We start from the raw sequence: 23,321 nt of genomic DNA, 5'->3' as shown, positions 1-23,321 counted from the left end.
CAAGAGAGAGAGAGGGCCGAGAGAAAGAGAAGAGGAGAGAGAAAGAGAAGAGAAAGAGAAAGAAGAAGGAGAAAGAGAGATAGAGAAAAGATGAAATAAGGGGAAGGGGGCTGTCGGTTTAGGTAAGAGGGTAGGGTTTTTTTTATTACTTTCCGATGGAAATTTAAATTTCCGACAGAATAAGCCGTCGGAAAATACTATTATTCCGACAAAACAAAAATCCGTCGGAAATTTCGATTTTTTCGACCGAAAAACGTGTCCGTCGGAAATCGGCCTATTTCTAGTAGTGAAGGAGAGAGAGAAGATAAAGGAGAGAGAGATGATAGGGTTGGGTGGGAAATAAAATAATTAGGGTTTCTAGTTTGGGCCTTGGGGCTTATACTACTCTTTTATTACTTTTGAGAGTTTTTAAAACATTTTTTTTAAGAAATATAAAAAGGAAATACTGTAATAAAATAAGTGACTTTTGGATATAGGATCGGATGTCCGATCCGATCCGATATCCGAAATCCAGTATCTAGATATCCGATATCCGAAATCCAGTATCTGGATATCCGATATCCGATTATTTCGGATCGGATATCCGATCTGAAATTAATCTTGGATCGAATATCCATAATTTTCGGATCGGATACGGATCGGATCATCGAATTTTCAAATAGTTTTGCTCAGCCCTAGGTTCTAAGCGAGCGCTGGTCAGCCTCACACTAGCAGCGAGACTACGGTAGTGCAGGGGGTAGCGTAGCATACCTCGAGTGATGTTGAGGGGTTCGAGCAAGCCGACACTGATGATATTATCGGAAAAGGGCAGCGTCAAAAATTTCCTTCGATCAAGCTACGTGACTATGTAACACACACCGTTCAGAATAAAAGTCCATCTACGCCTCAAAGTTCATCTGTGCCATCTTCCTCATGTATTGTTTACCCTTTAACACATTTTGTTGAAAGTATATAGCTAAAATTACAGGTAGCAATGAACTGAAATTTTTTGAAGAAGCTATGAAGCATGAGGGATGGAGAAAAGTCATGGCCGATGAAATTCAGGCACTAGTAGAATAGGGGACATGGGTGCTAGAATATCTTCCACTCGGCTAAAAGGCGCTTGGGAGTAAATGGGTCTACAAAGAAAAGTACAATGAGCATGGTAACTTGCAGTGATTGAAGGCTAGACTAGTGATATATATTTAGCAATCATCATCAGGTTGAAGGTCTAGACTACAATGAGACATTTGCTCCTGTGGCAAAGATGGTGACAGTTCGAACATTTCTTGTAGTTGCAGCAGTGAAGAATTGGGAAGTTCATCAAATGGACGTGCATAGTGCCTTTCTACATGGAGATTTGGAGGAAGAGGTATACATGAAAATTCCCCCTGACTTTGACAAAAATAATTCTGGTAAAGTGTGTAGGATGAAGAAATCATTATACGGCTTGAAACAAGCATCGCGTTGTTGGTTTGCAAAACTGGCAACGGCATTGAAGAATTATGGCTTTAAACAGTCATACTTTGACTATTCCCTATTTACTCTGATAAAAGGGAAAATGCCAGTTGAATGTTCGAGTTTATGTTGATGATTTGATCGTTGCAGGTAATGATAAGTCCACTATGCTTAATTTTAAGGCATATTTGGAAATTGTTTCAAGATGAAAGACTTGGGCGTATTAAAATATTTTTTAGGGCTAGAGGTAGCCCAAAATAAGCAAGGAATTTTCATGTGTCAGAAAAAGTATACAGTTGATATTATTACAGAAATAGGTTTGCTAGAAGCAAAACCTACAAATTTTCTCGTGGAGCAGAACCACGGATTAGCTCTGGCGCATGGTGAATTTATGCACGATGTGGAGAAATATAGACGTCTCATAGCGCGTTTGATTTATCTGTCGGTTACTAGGCCTGACTTGGCCTATTCTGTGCACATTTTATCGCAATTTATGCAGAGTCCGAGTTGAACATTGGGATGCCGCGTTACGGGTTGTGAGATATTTGAAGAAAATACGGGCCAGGGCATCCTGTTGCGATCAGATAGTGCTTTGCAATTGGAGGGTTAGTGTGACTCTGATTGAGCGAGTTGTCCTCTTTCGAGACGATCTTTGAGTGGTTGGTTTGTGCTTCTTGGTTTGTCTCCAGTGTCGTAGAAAACCAACAAACAACATACTGTTTCGCTACCCTCTGCAGAAGCGGAGTATCGTTCTATGGCGGCAGTGACCAGCGAGTTGAAGTGGCTAAAGCAGCTTTTAGGGGACTTAGGTGTGCAACATGAGAGTGGCATGCACCTATATTGTGACAGTCAGTCGGCGTTGTATATTACTCAAAATTCGATTTTTCATGAATGCAAGAACCATATTGAAGCTGATTGTCAGTTTGTCAGAGATGCGATTACAACAGGCATTATCAAACCTTTCTATGTGTCCACGACAGTTCAGTTGGCTAACATTTTTAAGAAGGCTTTAGGGAAGGTCAAGTTTGATTATTTACTCCGCAAGTTGGGCATTTGTGATCCGTATGCTCCAACTTGAGGGGAGGGGGGGATATTAGAGATATACTAGGATATAATATTATTATGATATCCTAGGATATTATTATGGTGAGTTGGGATAATATTTTAGGTGAATATCTTTCGTAAAGATATGGAGAATATTAGGGTTATTTTTAAATCCTATCGTTATATATACTTGTATGGTGAGTGTGAATATGAATGAGAAATACAGTGAACATTATTCAATCTTTGTGACTAATTTAACAGTTTGTAATGTATAATAAAATATTATAACTATGATTTTTTTTATATGTCCATTATTACATAAATTCAAAGAATATATTTATATGTAATGTTCTTTTATTTATAAGTTATGTTCTTTTATTTATAGGTAATGTTCTTTTGTTTATAAGTAATGTTGTTTTATTTATAGGTAATGTTCTTTTGTTTATAAGTAATGTTCTTTTTGGGTAATGTTATATGCAGCCCTAAGAGCTGCATATAAGCATTTAATATACTTCTTTTTTAGTATTAAGTTAGGAATTTATCGACAATTCACGAGTAAATTGGTGTAATAATTGTTAATTTAATGTCTATTCTTTTCACTTTTGACTTTTTATATGTAACCCTAAGGATTGCATGTAGCTTTCTCCATATTTTATATATACTCCGTATTAGTTAAAAAAAATTAAATATGGTCAAAGATCGAAGATGAATAGTATAATTATTGTTTTTTTAAAAAAAATAATAGAAAGAGTTTTAGTTGTTTTGTAAGGAGCTTATTCAATGAGCTGATTGAGCTCCAACGTCTAATTATATTCTAGCACGAAAATACGAGTAAGCCTTTTGATTTTTGATTTTATGTGTCGTACATTTTAGCCAAACGACTCACGCAACCAACTAGCCAATTCGACTACTAGCTCTTAGAGTTTTTTTTTTATTTTTTTTAAATGGTAGCTCTTAGCGATTAGTCAATCGCTAATACCAAACATCACTTTCTTGTTAAGTTCGTAATGACCTGATAAAAGCTGGAAATGATGGAAGGATTATCATGCATGCATTTGAACAATGGATTAGACATGTAGACTATTAGGTTAACCAACGATAGAGTCTTTTTATTACTATTACTCGGTATTTTTTTTAATCATTATATTGTTATTATGGTTAACGATGAGCTTGTCTAGTATTAAAATTTCTAATGGACGCATTTTTTCCCATGCACCTGATCTGATTCTCTCTTATCTGAACTCATTTATTTATGTCAAACTTATTTTAGATGTCAACTTAGCTTTAGTAACCCCACTTAAATTTTTTTTTTATTTTTTTTTATTTTTTTTATTTTTTTAAATCTAAATCCATCTTATCTAAAATTATTAACACTCACTTTTAGTTTTCTAAAATGTATGAAAATAATATGAATAAAACATGACATAAATGGTAGGTATAATGGAGCATGTCATTAGAAAGCACTAGTCGACCAATCGTAGATTACAAAAATAACCCCAAGGATAATTTTGGTGTACTTCAATAATCTGTATGTACAAATAGAATACAATATCATCTTTCAAAAAAAAAAAAAAAAAATAGAATACAATATCAAGATGATAATTTCCACTATAATATCGGAATTCATTGTGGCTGCTGATCAAATGATGCTAATTTATCACTTGTTTAACATTCCATTATGATGCAATACTTTTCTATTCAAAATAAAAATAAAAATAAAAATAAAAATGAGGCAATACATTTGACTTGCAACTCGTTTACTTTTATTGTAAATTCAAAGTCGGAACCTTAGTTGTCAAACGTCAAAGCATAAGTTGAGAGCAACATCTAATAACAAAAGGCATGCATGATGCTTTGCAAACATTTATAATCCTATCTATCGATAATAGGCTAATAGCACACTCAACCATTGAATTTTTTTTAAATGCACTTAAGTGCACATAGAGTTAGTATATGTTTAAATAAAATAAAAATAAATTAATTTGATATATTGTGCTCATTTAAAAATTTCAAATTAAATAACAAGTCTTGTATCATTAAATAATATCTACAAACACAAAATCTTCTACTGAAGTTGTAAAAGATTAAGTTATACAATTGATCCGATATAGATTAATAAGGTAAATACCAAAACTTAAATAAACCTGGTCCACAATAATTTTATTGTGAACCAGGTATTATCACGTGACTAGCTTTGTCTCCAACATCTTACTATTGCTTCTTCCTGCCTTCCACTATTCCCACCCAAAACGCATGCTCTTGATTTCTTTTCCCAAAAAAACGCAGCTACACACTTTCTCTCTCTTCCGACCTCCGTTCTTCCATTTTCTCTCTCTACAAAATCAGCACCGATTTTTCTGTAAAATTGCTCGAATTATTCTTCAATGGCAAGAACTAGAGGTGGTGGTACAGTTCAACCGAGAAGAGGCCTTCGTTCTTCAGCTACTCGACCACTTTCTGGTATAATTGTTGTTTATCATTTGATTTCTGCAATTTTGAGGTTATTCATTGTTGTTTTTCTTTAATTTAAACTATTTGAATGATTTTTGTTTGAATTTTGTTTCGCATTGAAGATTATTGAAGATCTAGGGTTTTTTGATTTTTTTTCATGATTTGTACTGTATTTCTGCAATTTTGAGGTTATTCATTGTTGTTTTTCTTTGATTTAAACTATTTGCATGATTTTTGTTTGAATTTTATTTCGTATTGAAGATTATTGAAGATCTAGGGTTTTTCGATTTTTTTTCATGATTTGCACTGTATTTCTGCAATTTTGAGGTTATTCATTGTTGTTTTTCTTTAATTTAAACTATTTGCATGATTTTTGTTTGAATTTTGATTCGTATTGAAGATTATTGAAGATCTAGGGTTTTTCGATTTTTTTTTTATGATTTTTCGAAGGTAATGTTTCAGATATTGTGTTTAGTTTGACATAAAAGAGAGCTGTTGAATAATGTTAATTCAATGTGTGTAGCTCTTTGCTCAACTCAATTTTATGTATAGCAACGATTTGAATAGAGAAGGCGAGATTCATATTGACGTATTCTGGAAGTGATGGTTTGCTTGAGGGTTTGTTTTCAGCTTTTTGTATAGTTATTTAATTGCACAATTTCATACATATACTACAATTTAGTCAATAATGTTGAGCCACCTCGAGTGTGAATGCACCCGAACCTCACAGCTTTCTAAACGTAAAGATATATATACAATGGATGCATACTTTCTAAATGTAAAGATGCACCATCCTTTTCTGACTCAACTAGAGCTGGAGATTAGGGAGGAGTTAAGTTAACTACTAAATAATCGAAATTCTTAGTTGTGTACTTGCATAAAAGGAATGTAAGTTGTGCACTCTGCTTGCTGCCTATTCTGCAGTCTAATTGGGCTTCTGGCCAAAATTAGTATCCTGGCATATGCTAACAAATTAAACCCATGCATCAAGAAATTTACACCTAAAACATTTTTCTTATATATCTATGAAGTGAACATGAGAGGAACAAATCCTATGAGTATTCGGAATCAGATTCTAGAAACGATTATGGTCTTTTGCTGAAGATCACACAACAAATAATCTCAGCATTGAACCAGCACAAGGTTGTACACTTGTACTTGTGCCCGTGCCATTTATGGAAGAATAGTACAAATCCCCCTTAGTTTGCACTTTTAAACCTTGAGGTCCTTGCCCATCTTTATTTGATATTCATTTGGTTTTGACAAACGAGATTTGTTGGTGTATTTGACTCATGAAGTATCATGTTGACAAACTATGGGGGCAGGTTGCAACATACAACTTTAATGTGCTATTCCCCCACCCCACCCCACCCCCAGCATAAAGGTATTGAGATGGAGGAACAATATTGGTCTATGGCTGTGTACTTGGATTTGTTCCTGTTTGTGATTCTCCCCAGCAGTTACAACTTGTGATGATCTTTAAGATTAGTCTTGCACGTGTTTGATAAGTGTTTGCTGACTTAGCTCGATAATTGATGAATTTTGTACAAGTTCTGATGATCCTTCAGATTAGTAGTCAACTACAAAAGTTTTTATTTGTAATAATGATGATTTTCTGAAATTTGGATTTTGCCTTTTTCCAACGTTGTTTATATATGCATTGCTAATAATTATTTAGTTAAGTAACTTCAAGCACCACAAAGTATATGTGAGTTTTTGTGTCAATTAATGTTTCGCTGGGTGTAACTTCTTGTTGAGAATTTGGCCAATTAATTGGTGATTGCTCTAGTGTAGTTTGAGGTTCTATGAGAACTCTTTGTAGATTTTGTATGATCATTTGTGTCATATCTTTTGAGCTATATTACTCTTTGTTCCGAGAGAGCAAGATCCTTTTTTAGGCAAAATCATTGTTAATTTGTGATTATTAGTGATGGAGTCTGTTAATTTGTGAATGGAGTCTGTTAGTTTGGTAGTCTAACCTGCATAAGCTTCTTGACCCATGCTTTTTGGCAATGGTTATGAAAGCCGAGTACCAGGATTACATCTAGCTTCTCCTTAATGGCAATCATCGTAGGTCACTATATGTTAAAATAAAGTAACTATTTTATTAATAATGTTACTATTATAAATATAAAGGACTATGTGTTCATTAATGTTAAAAATTTGACAATACAAGGGTATGAAATAAAGATTACTATTTAGGAATAAAGATCGCTATATTATGAAAAAAGGTTACTATTATAAAAAATTTAGCTAACAAAATTAAAGATTACTACATTAATCATAAAAGAAACTATATCATAATAATCAGTATTTAAAAGCCACTTCATTTGTTCTCTTAATCTCGATCTCGAGTTCTTTTCTAATGAAATCCCTCTTAGTTCTTTTTTTATATATTTAAATAAGAGTATAAGCAGCAGAGAAGTAACAATGACCTATGTTAGATATTTAGTACATTTAGTGCATATATCATTTTCAGTGTAAACTCATGTACGTTGTTTGTGAGTAGGTTAGTAGGTTCAGAATTTGTATTTTATTCACTGCTTAACTTGTATATTGTTCGATTACTTTCAGAATTTGTGTACTCGATGATGATCTCTGTCTCTGCTGTGTCTCTGCTATTTGAATTAATATTGCTCGATTTTTGAGTTTGGATACTTTGGTTACTGGCCTGCATTATGTAATTTGCAATGTTTCTGTTTTTTATGGTTTATTTATGTGATTCTCTAGTCTTAAATTTTCTGGTCATTATTGTTTCAGAAAGGTCACTATAATTTACATTTTGATTTCTTTTGTATCATAATGGTGCCAAAGGCTTGAAGAAGAAAACTAAAGCTAACAAGAAAAAGAATATTGCTATTGAAGAGGTTCATGAAGGTGCTCTTGAGCATCAAGTTTCTGCAATTATATCACCATCATCTCGTCGTAAGAGAACTCATGATGAAGCTAAAGTTGAACCTGCTGCTCTTGTTCGTCCTAAGAAGCCAAGGACTAGAACGAAGAAACCAATAGTTGAAGCTACTGAATCTGGTGGTGATGTGCCTACGTAAGTAACTTAGCTATGAAAAAGAACAAGTCGACTTTTGGTGTTCAAGCATGCATGATTTCCTACTCTAATGTGAAATTTGGAAAGCCTACCAACAATAGTGCTTTGTTAGATTCTATAATATGCCCTGTTACCAACAATATTGCTTTGTTAAATTCTATAATCTGCCCTTGAATGCATTGAGCTTACAGTATTTGTGAACTTCTCTCTCTAATACTTCATTATCATCGTACATATTATGTGAAAAATTAGCTTCTCTTTTTTTTGGAAATTTTTTTGTCAGACTGCATTGATTTTTTGATTTGTTAACTTGATGTTGATTTAATGTTGATAGCATTATTATTTCTATTTTGCAGAATGCGGCCATTTAAAACTAAATGTAGGCCTTTGCATTTGGTTGACATGATGTCTAACTTTACTCTTGATCAAAAAAATTCTGTAAATGAAATTGGTTTTGGAGGGTTGTTATCATTGATGTTGAAAAGGAATCCTACTAGTATGTATAGGTGGCTAATTGATTCTTTTGACTTTGGTAGCTGCATGTTTTCAATTGGTAATAATAAGGAGTTTGTGGTGAATGAGTATGATGTGTATGGCGTGTTTTTCCTTCCTTTGAACCCCAAAAATGTTGAGGAGATACCTAGATCTGCTAATAAAAATAATCCAGACTTTGTTTTCAAACATAATTGGAGATTGCATTTTGGGTTAACGGATGAAAATGATCAAATTCCACTTAATTTGTTAGAAGCTAGGATACCTACTTTAGGCCAAGGTGGAGATGAGTTTAAGCAACTCTTTGTTATGCATGCTATATCCACGTTTTTAGCTCGTACTTCTAACAGAACTGCCGATCTTAGGATTGTCAAGGCACTTGATGATGTTGAACAAATTAAGAATTTGAATTGGTGTAAATATGTTCTTGAAAAACTATGTGAAGGTGTTAAAAGTTACAAAAAAGGAGAAATTCAGAACTGTTGTGGTTGTGTTTTGATGTTAGAGATTATTTACTTTCATAGGTTGAAATTTAGGAATGTTGAATTAAGTACTTCTTTACCCTTAATTCAACATTGGAATGATGAGTTGATTAGGGATAGAATTAAGAAGGAAAAATTGTCTAAAAGTTTTGGGTGTGGGATTTTACTGTCTGATGTGTATCCTGTTAGTGGTAAAATGAAGTTTCTGGATGGACATGTTGTGGGTATTGCAGGGGGAAGTATGGGGAATGCTGGGGGGAGTGATAATGTTGTGAGGAATGTCGGGAGGAGTGGTGATGTGCCTGATTCCCAGGGTACAATACAGTTCATTCTCCCAGCAGGTTCGATGTCAGATCAAGAGATCCATTCGGCTGCTATTGATGTAAGGAGTAGCTGACTTTTATTCTATATTATTATTTTTATTATTTGATATGATTTAAATGTTTATACATGTTTCTTTTAATGTTTTTGCAGCCCGTTCATGAGCAATTTTTGTTCATGAAAAGAGATATGCATGTGATCTCTTCTTTTTACAATGATAAGATAAAAGAGATTCTTCTTTCACGTGGTGAGGCCAACAACTCTTATGGCTCTTCTGGTATTAATTTGTCCCAGGATGATTCGTTTTTTATGGATCCTCAAGTTCAATCTGTGATTGACGAGATCTCTGAACTTGCTATTTGGGTGACAAAATTACCTGAGGTGTTGGGTCAAATTTCTACATTTGACCACAACAAAACAAATGGAGGGAGGGAGGCAATTAGAGGCACTATCCCTGTGATTGGCTTTGAAAATATTCTTGCAAATGGAGGGTCCAGGTGTTCGTTTTCTTTGGATTGGAAATCTGATGAAAAGCTTATATTCATTTCACACTTTTTGAAGTCAAATAACAAGGAAATGAAACTATTGGATCCATTAGTCCTAGAGATTGTTGACTATTGCATTATCAATTATTCTTGTTTGGCTCCTAAGTAAGTAATCTTTTGTTTGATTGCATTGATTTTCTCTTATTAATTTATTTATGAAACACCTTTTTAATTCTTATACTCTTTGACTCAGTGAACTGTTGGTATTTTTTCACCAAAAGCATTTGATTCAAAGGCAAGAATTCTACACATTAGGAGAGCCTTCTGAAATCATGAGCAATAGTATTTTGGATTGCTGGGCGTTGCTTCTGAATGAAAATCAGAAATATTTGAAGGATGGACCTCGGAAATTGTACTTTGGTTCTTCAATTAGTGTGAGTTGTTTAATTATTTCAATGTTTATACATATTTTTACTTTTTACTGTTTTTTTTATTTGTTAAAATATTATGTAGGTTACAATAGTAGAAGCTGCTGGCAGTGATGACAATTCACAAATAATGGACAATGTTTATCAAGGTTTGGAGGAGTGGATGAAAATAGCTTGCAACAATTTTGATTTGTCAGAAGTTGAGCTGGTAATACTTTCTGTTTTTTTATGCTTTAAAACATATAGTTCCCTTTTTTTATGTTATAGATACCTTTTTTTTAATGAGAGTGACTATTGAAAATTGCATAAGTATATTTTTAAAAGAGGTCATTATAATATCAAAAATGGAATCTATATGTGTTTTTTTTATTCTGACTAATGGTGCTATTATTATTGCAGATATTTTTACCTTGTCTTTGGGGCAATCACTATTGCTTATTTGTGGTGAATTTGACTAAAGAAAAAATTCAGTTTATTGATAATCTGAATTATGATGAGGATAATCGTATCTTTTTGAAAAAGTTGTCTAGTCTCCTGGTATTACTTTCTCACTTTTCCATATCTTGACAATTAAGTTTATTGTTTATTGTTTGTATGGACTTGTTTATAGTGAGCCACATATTCTCACTCTTTTCTTGTCTAGTGTTTTGGAGTTTATTCCTGGCATTTTGTTGTTATTTGTTGCTGATCTTGTAGAATTTTACGGTTGTTATGATCCTTCCTGTTGTGATAGCAGGAGTATGGTTATCATCTGATCTGATTTTTAGAGATCGATGAGAATGAATGATTGATTATATGATGATTTATAACGGTTGATATGAGCGTTTTGGATGGTTTAGTGAGCATTGTTTACATTGATATACGGGTTACTATATTAATATACGGTTTACTATATTAATATACGGGTTACTATGTTATAACAACTCTTAATAGATCGTTTAATGCGACTGTGATCTGACTATATGCTTTTTTGCTAGTGTGATATGATCAGTACCTACTTTGATCAAAGGCTTACTCAATCTGGAGATATGGTTGGATACGCTTTGGAGTTTCCCACTTTGAATTGGAGATCTAGCAAAGATAATTCAGATTCTGGTATTTATGTTATGATGACTATGCTTTTATTCAATGGAGCTGATGAGTTTAAATGTGAAGTTGTAAAAACAGTTATGTTTCTTTCCCTTTTAAATTATTTGTTTAATTTTATTTTGATTACTTACTTTTCTAGGATTCAAATAGGAAGATTCTCTGGATTCAAATTGCTGCATCTTTGGTGTTATCTGATATGAATGAAGCTAGATCAATTATAATTGATAAGGTGGCTGAGTTCAAACCTGAGAGGCAGCGTCTTTCAAAAGAGGTTGAAGAAAGAAGAAAGAAAGTGATTGAAGAGAGGAAGAATAAGAAGAAGCCAACTGAAGACAAGAAGAAACTAAAGGGGAAGGCTTAAGATGTCAGAACATGATCTTTTGACTTAGTTATTTTTCTGATGCTAAGCAAAGTACTAAGCAAAGTACTGTGAACATTGAAGACTGGTATTAGTATTAATTCAACTTTTGTGTATGATATAGAAGAAGATTGGAAAAATATTCTTTTGTGTAAACAAGCATTTGCCAACATTTTATGAAAATGGTATATTGTTTGTTTAAAAAAAAAAGTCTTTATATTAATATACGGGTTACTATATTAATATACGGGTTACTATGTTAATGTGAAATGTTATTCTAAACTTATCTTTATAAAGGTCTTTATGTTAATATTAAAAGTAACTATGTCAATATTAGAGGTTTACATTGAAATGAAATGTCACTATATTATCATAGGTCACTATATGTTAAAATAAAGTCATTTTATTATTTATAAGGTCTTTGTTTAGTTAAAAAAGGTCACTTCGCTTTCAATATTGTATAGTGTGAAAATTAAAAACTATGTTAAATTAATGGCAATTATCGTAGGTCACTATATGTTAAAATAAAGTCACTATTTTATTAATAATGTTACTATTATAAATATAAAGGTAACTATGTCAAAATTATGGACTATATGTTCATTAATGTTAAAAAATTGACAATACAAGGGTATGAAATAAAGATTACTATTTAGGAAAAAAGACCGCTATATTGTAAAAAAAGGTTACTATTCTAAAAAATTTAGCTAAAAAAATAAAGGTTACTATATTAATCATAAAAGACACTATATCATATAATCAGTATTTAAAAGATATAAAGTTTCCAAAAATGAAATTACAAATAAAACGTAACCATATAACAATAGAGGTTCCTATGAAAAAATTTAGTGCTCTTAAGACAACATTTGATGTCTTCAGACTATCAGAGCATATACTTATTATTAATATTTGGTGTTTTGGCACCAAATTCTCTATGCTTCCTCCTCTTCCCCTTATTCATGTAGTCATAGCTTCCTGGAATCCTTTTATTTGATTGTTTTCCTTTAGTTTTTGCACGAGATGGATCCAATACTTGAACAACACTAGATGAAGTAGCTTCTGAATTCTCTTCTACACCTGTTGTGTTCTCATAATGGTTGTTAGTTGATTTCACAGCAGAAATAATCTCATCTATTTCACTTGAATCTTTTGTAAAGCTTTCTTCTAAGACTTTTCTTGCTTGTTCAAACTTGAGGCTCTTAAGGATTAGACTATAATACTTCCTCACCATGTGTAGCCGCCAGGGTGTGAAGTTGTTTAATGTCCCCTTCTTTTGCTCTGCCTCCTTTCTTGTCCAAACTTCAACCTTAGCCATTTTAGTCCACCTGAAAGATATGTATTGCTCTGGGATTTTTTCAACAGAATGCATGTGCAAGATTCTAAGGCTATGGAAGCATAACCAACCCGACTCTTCAAAATTCTTGCATGGACATTGAATTGTTTGGTTTGTTGGATCATAAGTTACTGCTTGAGTTGTGCCATCTCTGCCTTCAAGGTACACTTGGTAAACCATTTTGCCTCCATTAATAAATAGCAGTTTGGTTTGAGATCCAATGGCTAGGTTGAATTCTTCTTCAAAGTCCCTGAATAATGTATGTGTATAAACCTCAGCAGCATGTTTAAGTAAGGCAGACATCGGATAACTTGAAGTAGGAATTGATTTTGTGCTATTGAACTCATAAAAATCCTCATTCCTTCTCCAAGTCTTCACTGTCTTTTGAAATATGTCGTAGAATTCTGTCAAACTTGTCTTCTTGTTTGCTTTAAATCCCACTGCATGATTTGTGCTCTCACTTCTCTGTGACGACAAGATTCCCGCAGAAAAAAAGTCCTTACTTAGAGCTGTTGACCACTTATGCTTTAGTGAGTATAACCTCTTGAACCAACTGTTGTTTTTCAGCTTGTACTTTGTCATCATTGAATCCCAACATACTTCAAACTGAGCTTCGTTTATACAACCACTCAAGCATTTTGTGAAAGCAGCTTTGAATGTGTCATCACTCTTCAAAATTCCAAATCTTGTTACAGCATTTTGAATCAAATGCCATAGACATAGTCTATGTCTAGTGTTTGGAAATACCTGTACATTTTGATACAGTTACTATGGTTTCACAAATGGTTACTACATTTAAAATAGAGGTAACTAAATATAATTCCAGTACAAACATATTTAGATGTAGTAGTAACTAATTACCTTGGGTATTGCTGCTTCCATGGCTGCATCTTGGTCTGTAAATAGTGAGACAGGACATTTACCACCCATTGCCTTTTTGAAGGTTTCAAATAGCCACACAAATGACTCTATGGTCTCATCACCAATAAAAGAACAAGCAAACATAGTGTTCTTCCAATGGTTGTTTATTCCTACAAAGGGTGCGCAAATGAGGTTGTAACGATTCGTCCTATATGTGGTGTCAAAAACAGTGACATCCCCATATATTTTGTAATCTTCAAGCATAATAGAATCCCTCCAAAACAAGTTACAAACCCTTCCATCTGCATCCAACCTTACTCTGAAAAAGAAGTTAGGGTCTTCAGAATAAGCTTCCTGTAATTTGTCACAAACTACTTGAGAATCTCCTGCTTCAATGGCCTTTATTTTCAGCTTATAACAATAATTCATGTGGTCTTTCACTGTATGACCAATAGCATCTTCTCCTCCAGCTTCATTTGACATGTAATTAAAGGATTCCATAGGTCTTAGTCCAGATTCTTGCATGGCCTCAATCACTTGCCCTTTAATTTCAGTCATTGCACGCTCTGAACGGTGGAAATGGTTCCATTGTGGTCTAGTGAGTGGATGATTGTGCACCAACACATGCTGAACTATCTCAAATTGCCCCTCCTCATTCAATTTGGCTACTATCAAAGCATTACAATTTGTCCTTGTTATAGGAACTCTCCTACTTTGTCTTGTTTTTTTTTTTAACAAAAAACTTTCCTCTGTCAAGAGTTCTGGAATTTTTTCCTTCTTTTTACCAGAATTCCTCAGTCCAGCTGCAGAGCATACAAAGAACTTTTTGGTGATAATATCTTTAGTTCCGGTTTTGCTTGTCTGTTTTGCTTTTCTAACACTAAAACCAACTGCAGCAGCATGTTGACAATACAATTCATGTATTTCTGCAAGTGTTGCTCGAGTTTCTCCTACTAACCAACCACTAATCTCTTCATTATTATTTTCACCTGTTATTTATTTGCACCATCCATAATTATCATTTATATAAGTCAAATTGGGTATATTACAATAGCACTCTAAAGTCTACAGTACAACAGACATATCAGAAAAGCACTCTAAGATAGATCACTATACTATCAGTAAAGGCAACTATATTACTTAAAACTGGCTTTGCATGTCTCTAACTACTGTGAACCTAATTATTTTCAATCAGTATAAATTACGTACTACTGTTGCAATTATACGAATTAATACCTAATTTGATTTTCCAAACAAACAATTGTAATTGCATAATTGCTTAATACCTTGAGCTTGCATTACATGTTGATTTTCCTGCTGAACTTCATTCTCATCCTCAGCTTCAATAATAGCTTGTTCTACATCTTCAATAGCGTCATGTTCTTGAATGGGATGATGATACAAGCTTCCTGATATTTGACAAATCAAACAATGATCAGATCAATAACTATGCACAGTTTGATCAATCAAATAGATTATTAATAATTCTTACCTTCATAGTTGCTTTCAATTTGAGCTTCATTGTTCAGATCGAAATTGATGAAATTAATATCGAACTTTTCTACGGTGTCTTGTATATTTCGATTTATATCAAATTCAAGTGAATGTATAGAAGAATTTTCCATGAATTTTGCAGAAATTGATTGATTATGGAGAAATTATTAACCCTAGAATTGATGAATGTATAGAATTGATTAGAAGGAGAGAGGAAAAACTTCGAGCTCGGCGTAGATGATGAAGTTGCAGAGGAACAGAATTCATCGATTTTTTTACGGGAGTGTGTGGGCTGGGAGTGTGTGGGCTGGGAAAGAAAATCACGTGATATTTTTTAGGTCCACAATAAGTTTATTGTGGACCAGGTCCACCCAAGATTTTTTGTAAGGTAAAAAGGATCTAGAATAAGGCCCCGTCCACTTCACTTTATTTTTGCTGAACTAAAATTATTTTTACTGAACTGAAATTATTTTTGCTGAACTTAAATTATTTTTACTGAACAAAAATTAATTTTACTGAACTGAACTTATTTTTGCTGAACTAAAATTATTTTTACTGATTTTCTGTTATATTTCTTCTTTAAAGTTACTGATTTTTACTGAACTGAAATTATTTTTTACTGAACTTAACTTATTTTTGCTGAACAGAAATTATTTTTACTAAATTGAAATTATTTTTACTGAATATTATTTTTTTAAGGTGAAGTGAATATGTCCTAGCTTATCGTAAGATATTATGATATCTTATAAAGTTAGGATAGCTTATCTCTGAAAATAGAATAATTTATGTTGATGGTATGATAAATTATTATAAGTAAGCTTCACTTGAGATTTCTTGTAAAAATTTGGATTTTTTTGACAATTACCACCTACAATGTTGCTGTTTTAGCAATTACCATCTACAATTTTATTTTATTTTTTATTTTTTTTATTTTTTTGGAATTTTACCATCTACTATTTTTTAAAATATCAAAAGTTCCCACCTACTTGGCTTTTAACTGAAGCGTGATGTCATGTGAAGCCTACTAACTACCTTCTCACCCTATTTCCCTCCTTTTCTTTCTTTCTCTCCCAATTTCTCATTCCCTTATATTGTACTCCTCTCAAAATTGGTGAAAAACTTCAAATTAAATTACATATTTATGTTAATTATTTCACGATTTAAAGTTTTTTCCCAATTTTGAGAGAAGTACAATATAGGGGAATGAGAAATTGAGAGAGAAAGGAAGGGAAAAAGGGTGGAAAGGTAGTTAGTGGGCCCCACATGACGTCACATTTGAGTTGAGAGCCAAATAGATGAGAAGTTTTTATGTTTTAAAAAATAGTAGGTGGTAAAATTAAAAAAAAAAAAAAAAAATAGGCGATAATTGCTAAAATAGCACCAATTGTAGGTGGTAATTCATAAATTTTTTGAATTATAATTCATAAATACTGTATAAATTTTAATTTCATTAGCTACTCATCATTATATTAGAACAATTCACCATTCATTTTCACACAAATCACTACTTCAATGACTCTGCTCTACATTATAAAATAAATCTTATTAAAGGGTTATTTGCTGACTTGTTATGTTGGGCTTTTATACTGTATATGGAGGCAAAGAAACAAGGCAGTCTGGGATAAGTGCTCAGTGAGTCCTGAGAAGCTTATTAGAGGGTTATTTGCAGACCAGTTTCATAGAATCTCGTTTGTAATGCCTGCTAAAGTTAGTAGAAGTAAGCAAAATTGGTTTAGAGAGTTGTTTTTGTTGTAATGCATGTGTAGTTTGTTTTTGTTGTAATGCATGTGTAGTTTTTGATAGAGTGTAAAACATAATCTTCGACCTTAACCATCATCAGCTTAAGATTTTGGTTGAATTGGTTCATTAATATGGTATTAGAGTCACCTTGACATAAAAGTCACAGGTTCAAATCTCATCCACCCCCCACTTTCAAGTGGAATATTTTGCGAAGGGCCTATGCTGCATCCACATTGATTAATCTCATGTAAGAGGGCGTGATAGAGTGTAAAACATAATCCTAGGCCTCAACCATCAGCTTAATCTTTTGGTTAAGTTGGTCTTTTTACAATTTTGATGGTGGGGATAGATGAGCTGATGTTGTATGTTGGGGTGTTCAAAAATTGGTCCTGACCAGAAAATGGACCGGGGTCTCTGGGATGAGAAATTTATTTTTGCGGTGTCCGGTCCAAAACCCTATAAAAACCAGTCTTGGACCGGACCGTTTTTTGCTTAAAATTATACATAAAATCTTTAATAATGATTAAGATTATCCTTAACAAGCTTGAAAAACTTTAGTCGTATGAGATTTTTTGTACTAAACATACAAAAAAAGACATTAAAATATTGTTTTTCCTTTATTTTTTTCGAGTTTTTCATAAATTATTTAAAATTTAGAATTTTTTTTAATAAAAATTCTACAATCAATCCAAATCGATCCGGTCCGGGTTTTGACCTATTTTTTCGGTCCGGTCCGAATTTAATCCTAACTTAATCGGTCCGATTTTCAGTTCTTGAAATTCAATTTTTCGGCCTTCGGTCTGGTCTTGGACCGATGAACAGCCTAGTTGTATGTGGTCTGTTGTATGGTGCAGTTTTAACTGCTGTTTTTGTTGTTTTAATATAATTTTTTTTTTACCTTTTTTACAAAAAAAAAAAAAAAAGAAAAAAATCTTAATTCACAGCGTTACTTTATGTGGAATCTCTCTTTATGTGCAATATCCAGCATTGTGATTAATTTGAAGCAAAAGCAGTGTACAATACTCTTTTGACCTTGAAATGTATTACTGTCAAAACGGTTTGACAGTTCGGTTTCGGTTCGGTTTGAAATCGGGTTGGTTTGAAATCGGTTCAAATGTCTTACGGGTCGGTTTCAGTTCGGTTTAAATAATTATCGGTTCGATTCGGTTTCGGTTTATTCTTGAACGGTTTAAATTCGGTTCGGGTAGTAAACGGTTCGGTGCAAACGGGTTGGGCTTGTTAACGGTTCGGTGTAAACGGTTTTTATCCCGGTTTGAATTCGGTTCGGGTTGTAAACGGTTCGGGTTGTAAACGGTCCGGGTAGTAAACGGTTCGGTGCTGACGGGTTGCGGTTTGTTAATGATTTTTCTCCCGGTTAGAAACGGTTCGGTTCTTTTTTAGTTCAGTTTTATTTTAGTTCGATTTATAACTGGTTTGGTTTGTTAACGAGTTCGGTTCTTCTACGATTTAACATTATTTGGATCAGTTTTATTTTAGGTTTACTAAATTACGGTTCGGGTCTGTTTTTTATTTAAAAAAATCGGATTTTTATCGAGTCGTTCAAAATACTCCTAGTAGGAAGTGGTTTGTAAACGGTTCGAATTATAAGCGATTCGGTTCATAAACGGTTCGGTTTATAAGCGGTTTGGTTTATAATCAGTTCGATTTATAAACGGTTCGGTGCAAACGGGTTGCAGTTTGTTAACGGTTCGGTGTAAACGGTTTTTATGCCAGTTTAAACGGTTTCGGGTTAGAAATGGTTCGATTTAGATTTGGTTCGGTTCTTAAACGGTTTAACGTTTACTCGGATCGGTTCGGTTTCGGTTTTACTAACATGCGGTTCGGGTCGGTTTTCAGTTTCATAAAATCGGTTTTTAATCAGTTCGGTTCTCATTCGGATCGGTTGAAACGGTTCGGTTTCACTAGTTCGGTTCGGTTTTTGACAGTGCTATTGAAATGGATGAGTCGGATAATATGAGCGTGTACTTGGCACCTTAAATTCCCCATTGGCCCACCCCATCACATGTCAACCACAAGCTCATTAAATATCCAAATGTTACGCTATAAATTCTTAATTATACTTGGCAATAATAACATATAGTAGACAAATAATAATAATAATAATAATAAAATTCTTAATTATATGATCAAAAATAATTAGTCAACTAACTTGCTAGCTAATAGAAGTAATCCACACACCTCACATGAATCCTAGTCTACTATGAATACTCAAAGCTTCCAACACGAAACTACCATCACCAAATAAACACTTATAGAGTTAACACACAAGTACAATACTAGTACAATAGTATTATTAAAATAAGAAGTAAATCATAAAAAAATGGCTAGAGCAATGACTAGCAAGAGGATGAGAGTACTCCAAACACTCTCAATCTCGATCGCTCTTCTCATGATCCTCATCCATGCCCCGTCGGTCCGAGGGCAGGACGCCTCCGAGTGTGAGGCGGCCGCTAGTGGAGGGTGTTATGACAAGGAGAAATCCTTGAAGTTAAAAATCATAGGAATATTTACCATATTAGTAGCTAGCATGATAGGAATAGGGTTACCCTTATTTTCTACGGCTTTTCCCGCGTTACACCCCGATCGTAACGCGGCTGTTATAGTTAAAATCCTAGCCGCAGGGGTAATTTTGTCCACAGGCTTTATGCACGTGCTTTCAGATTCATGGAATAATTTAACTTCGCCCTGTTTGCCTGAAAACCCTTGGAGGATTTACCCTTGGTCTACTTTTATAGCTATGGTTACGACGGTCTTTACCATGATGATGGACACGGTTGCAAACCGCGTACTTTAAGAAGAAGGGATTGAAGAGAATGCACGCCCATTGTGGTGGTAATCACGATACCGGTGTCGGTGTTGGTATGGTACACAACATGCAGAGTCCTAGAGAAAGTGATATGGAAATGGTGGATCAAAGTCATAATAGCAATAAAGAACAAGTAGTTGTTGCACAAGAAAAAGAGACTCAGCTCTTGAGGTATCGTATTGTGGCTCAGGTATGAAACTATGAATTAGTATGTACGAGTAGTTAATAAAATTTGATTTATTCATGATCATGATTTATTAAGAAAGAAAGTTTCTTATAATATCGTTTTGACCAAGTTTTATTGATCTACTTTGAAAAGCATGAATTTCATTCATGATTCAAAACGATATAAAAAGAAAGTACACTTTTTTTGTTATAGATATATTGCACCATGTTAATAACTTTACGTTTTCTAGTCAACACACTACTTTGATAGTTAGAAATTGATGGTTGAAGGAGTGCATGTATCTAGATATTGTAAAAGTCAACATAGTGCAATATGTTTAGAATAGAGAAAGTATATCAAATGACAATAATTAACAACAGTAAAATATTACCTCCGTTTCACATTATTTGCAATGATTAGACACTTCTCACACTCTAACACTTTATGTCAAATCGTTGTAAATAATATAAAACAGAGGTAATATATATGAATAATATTTTAATTTCTACACCTCTTCCATCCCACTTTAATCAATATAAATTGATGACAAAATATCTTCTTATTGCAAAAGTGCAAAACACTTCAATAATTAGTGTAATAGAAAAGCAAAATATAATACTGCTTAATTTTTTAAATATTTTTTTTATATATATAATCTTCAATTCTTCAATCTTACAAGTTCCAACTCTCCAAGACTCACACATATAAAAGCAAGAGATTAAGCTCTGAAATTTTTTCAAAGTCAAAATACAGTAAATATTTAAATACAACCTATTACATATGTAGTACAGTATAAAATAATTTATATAGCACCAAAAAAAAAAAGGAACAAGAATTTGAAGGTAATAATAAATATATATAGGCGGGTAAAATGATATATATTAACGCTAGCTAACTGCCCTCCCAATTTGAAAAATTCTCTTGGTTGCTAGAGACTAGAGAGTAGGTATGAAGAAGACAAGATGAAGAAAATTAATTAAATTGTCGAGTTAATTAACAATTACATTATGTTAATAATTTGTCTATCTAGCTTGTCATAAGCTGGTGCAAATCAAGTTTAATTAGTATTATACATTATTTTATCTGAATGATTACTTTTCGTGTGTGGTCATTTTCATAGTATTAATATACAAGTGTATATATTAGTCAAGTAATGTAGTTTATGGTACTGTCGATCTTCCCTTGCTAATATTACCTCTCTTTATAATAATGTTAACATTTAAATATATCTTAGGACTTGTTTTGTTCACCTTATTTTCACTTATTTTAGGTCTAATAAGTTCAATTAGAAAAAATAAGTTTTGATAAGGATTATCCTAGTTCAAATTACAAATAAAATAAGTTTCAATAAAATCTAATCTGTTCAGTTAAGTTCAAATAAGTAAAAATCAGGTGAATAAAACACACCTAATACTACCCGTGTTTTATAATGTGTCTAATCGTTTTCACACATTCGAATGTATACACATATTCTAACATCTCAAGTGTTGATGGTGCTAGATAAGGCAAGTTAGCTATCATTATTGCTTTGATCTTATTCATTTTGTATGATAAACAATTTCTAAAACGAATGACGAGGAATGCACATGCATACACGCCTTAGGAGTTAGAGGACATTCTAGATCCACCAATTTGGGTGATTAAATGAAATTAATTATTATTAGGCAGAATAATCCAGCTACAAAAGAGCATAATCTACGTAATTAAAGGCTAATTAACCTTTGAGTCAGAATGAGTGAATGACTAATACATACGAAGTATATAATTAATTAAACTGTGATGTAGTGAACTTAACCAAACTGTCAAAGTAAGAGATAGATAAATATATACACAAGTAGTTGTTCCCTTAACCTCTTTTTAATTAAGGATACACACAAGTTTTTGATAACGTCGTTAGTTAATGTACTTCGTGTTATATTATTGGTACATAAACTAACAAGTAATAGTGCATACAAATGACCGAATTTATTGATATGCAGGTATTAGAGATGGGAATAGTAGTACACTCGGTGGTGATAGGACTTTCAATGGGTGTTTCTAACAATCCATGTACTATTAGACCACTTGTCGCGGCTATGTGCTTCCATCAACTCTTTGAGGGCATGGGTCTTGGTGGTTGCATCTTACAGGTACTCTAGATAAATTTAGTCAATTCGAACCCGATAGTTTTATGTTTAACTAATATTGAAAGTTCAAGTCAGCCTTGATCCAATAATTCTTCTACTTTTTGGTCCAAAATCAGCCACATATTGTTTTATAAAGTTAATTTTGACAATGCGTACATATATGTAACGAATATTTCAGGCGGAGTATGGGATCAAGATGAAAGCAACAATGGTAGCATTCTTTTCAGTAACAACACCATTTGGAATAGCTCTTGGGATTGGTATGCTAAGCTTCTACAATGAGAATAGCCCAGCTGCCCTAATTGTGGTAGGAATACTAAATGCTACTTCATCCGGGCTACTAATTTACATGGCTTTGGTGGACTTATTAGCATGTGATTTTATGGGACCTAAACTTCAAGGAAATATCAAGCTTCAATTAGTTTGCTATTTTGCTGCCTTCATCGGCATGGGAATTATGTCTCTCATGGCTAAATGGGCATAAGCTAAGGAACGTATACAGAGAATGTTATATCTACCCAACAACAACAAAGCCTTAGTTTCAAAATGATTTGGAATTGCCTAAGAAAATAAGAAATTATGTTAGTAGGTGGAATGCCATTAATAACTAAAATTAAAATTTAACTTGTTATATATCCACTGGGTAGATAAAGTTTTTTTCTTAACCCATTGCACGAATACTCGTATTGGCAAAAGGGATGAGATTTTTTTGTGGAGTGCAAGCAATATAAGTTTCTTATTCTAAGTGTATGTGTAGTGTGACATTTTTAATCTTATCAAAGGTTAGGTTTTTTTTTTTTTTTTTTTTTTTTTTTTTTTTTTTGAAGCTTGGATTCCAATGTTCCATAGTTGAATAAGATAAAAGTTAATTTGTGTACTTTTTTTTTTTGTTTTTTTTTTTTGAAGGAAAGTTAATTTGTGTACTTTGTGAATAGAAAATTGACAAGTTGATTCTCAGGTTTACGCTAGATAAGTACGTTGAGATGCTTCACCTTGTCACTATCTCATACGTACTTCATGTAGATAATGCAATGGTGGAAATTGTCAATCTCTAAGCAACGTCAGTGTTTGGTTAGCATTGCAAATCATAAGACTTGCATATCTAAAATATGATCTTGTTGAAATTTGGTTTAAAATTGTT

At 33.1% G+C, this 23,321-nt stretch overlaps 1 protein-coding gene, 1 long non-coding RNA gene and 1 pseudogene across 2 annotated transcripts; 2 read left to right on the top strand and 1 right to left on the bottom strand.

Annotated features, from left to right (window-relative positions):
• The first annotated feature begins 9,911 nt into the window (after positions 1-9,911).
• On the top strand, positions 9,912-11,201 carry LOC110706901. The gene is made up of 4 exons (XR_002508401.1): positions 9,912-9,923; positions 10,012-10,335; positions 10,586-10,723; positions 11,164-11,201. It is a non-coding gene; the product is annotated as an uncharacterized LOC110706901 (long non-coding RNA).
• Positions 11,202-12,516: 1,315 nt separating this feature from the next.
• Positions 12,517-15,452, bottom strand: LOC110706768 (protein FAR1-RELATED SEQUENCE 5-like). The gene is made up of 4 exons (XM_021884719.1): positions 15,320-15,452; positions 15,114-15,236; positions 13,828-14,816; positions 12,517-13,713 (listed from the first exon to the last, which is right to left on the bottom strand). Exons 1-4 carry the CDS (start codon positions 15,450-15,452, stop codon positions 12,517-12,519), a joined length of 2,442 nt encoding a protein of 813 aa, XP_021740411.1.
• Positions 15,453-19,400: 3,948 nt separating this feature from the next.
• Positions 19,401-23,272, top strand: LOC110706726 (annotated as a pseudogene).
• Positions 23,273-23,321: the final 49 nt, after the last annotated feature.

The sequence above is a fragment of the Chenopodium quinoa genome, unplaced genomic scaffold (genome assembly GCF_001683475.1).
Source record: "Chenopodium quinoa cultivar QQ74 unplaced genomic scaffold, ASM168347v1, whole genome shotgun sequence".
Lineage (NCBI taxonomy): Eukaryota > Viridiplantae > Streptophyta > Magnoliopsida > Caryophyllales > Amaranthaceae > Chenopodium > Chenopodium quinoa.
The sequence above is the reverse complement of the archived record's forward strand: the minus strand, read 5'-3'. Positions and strand labels throughout refer to the sequence as shown.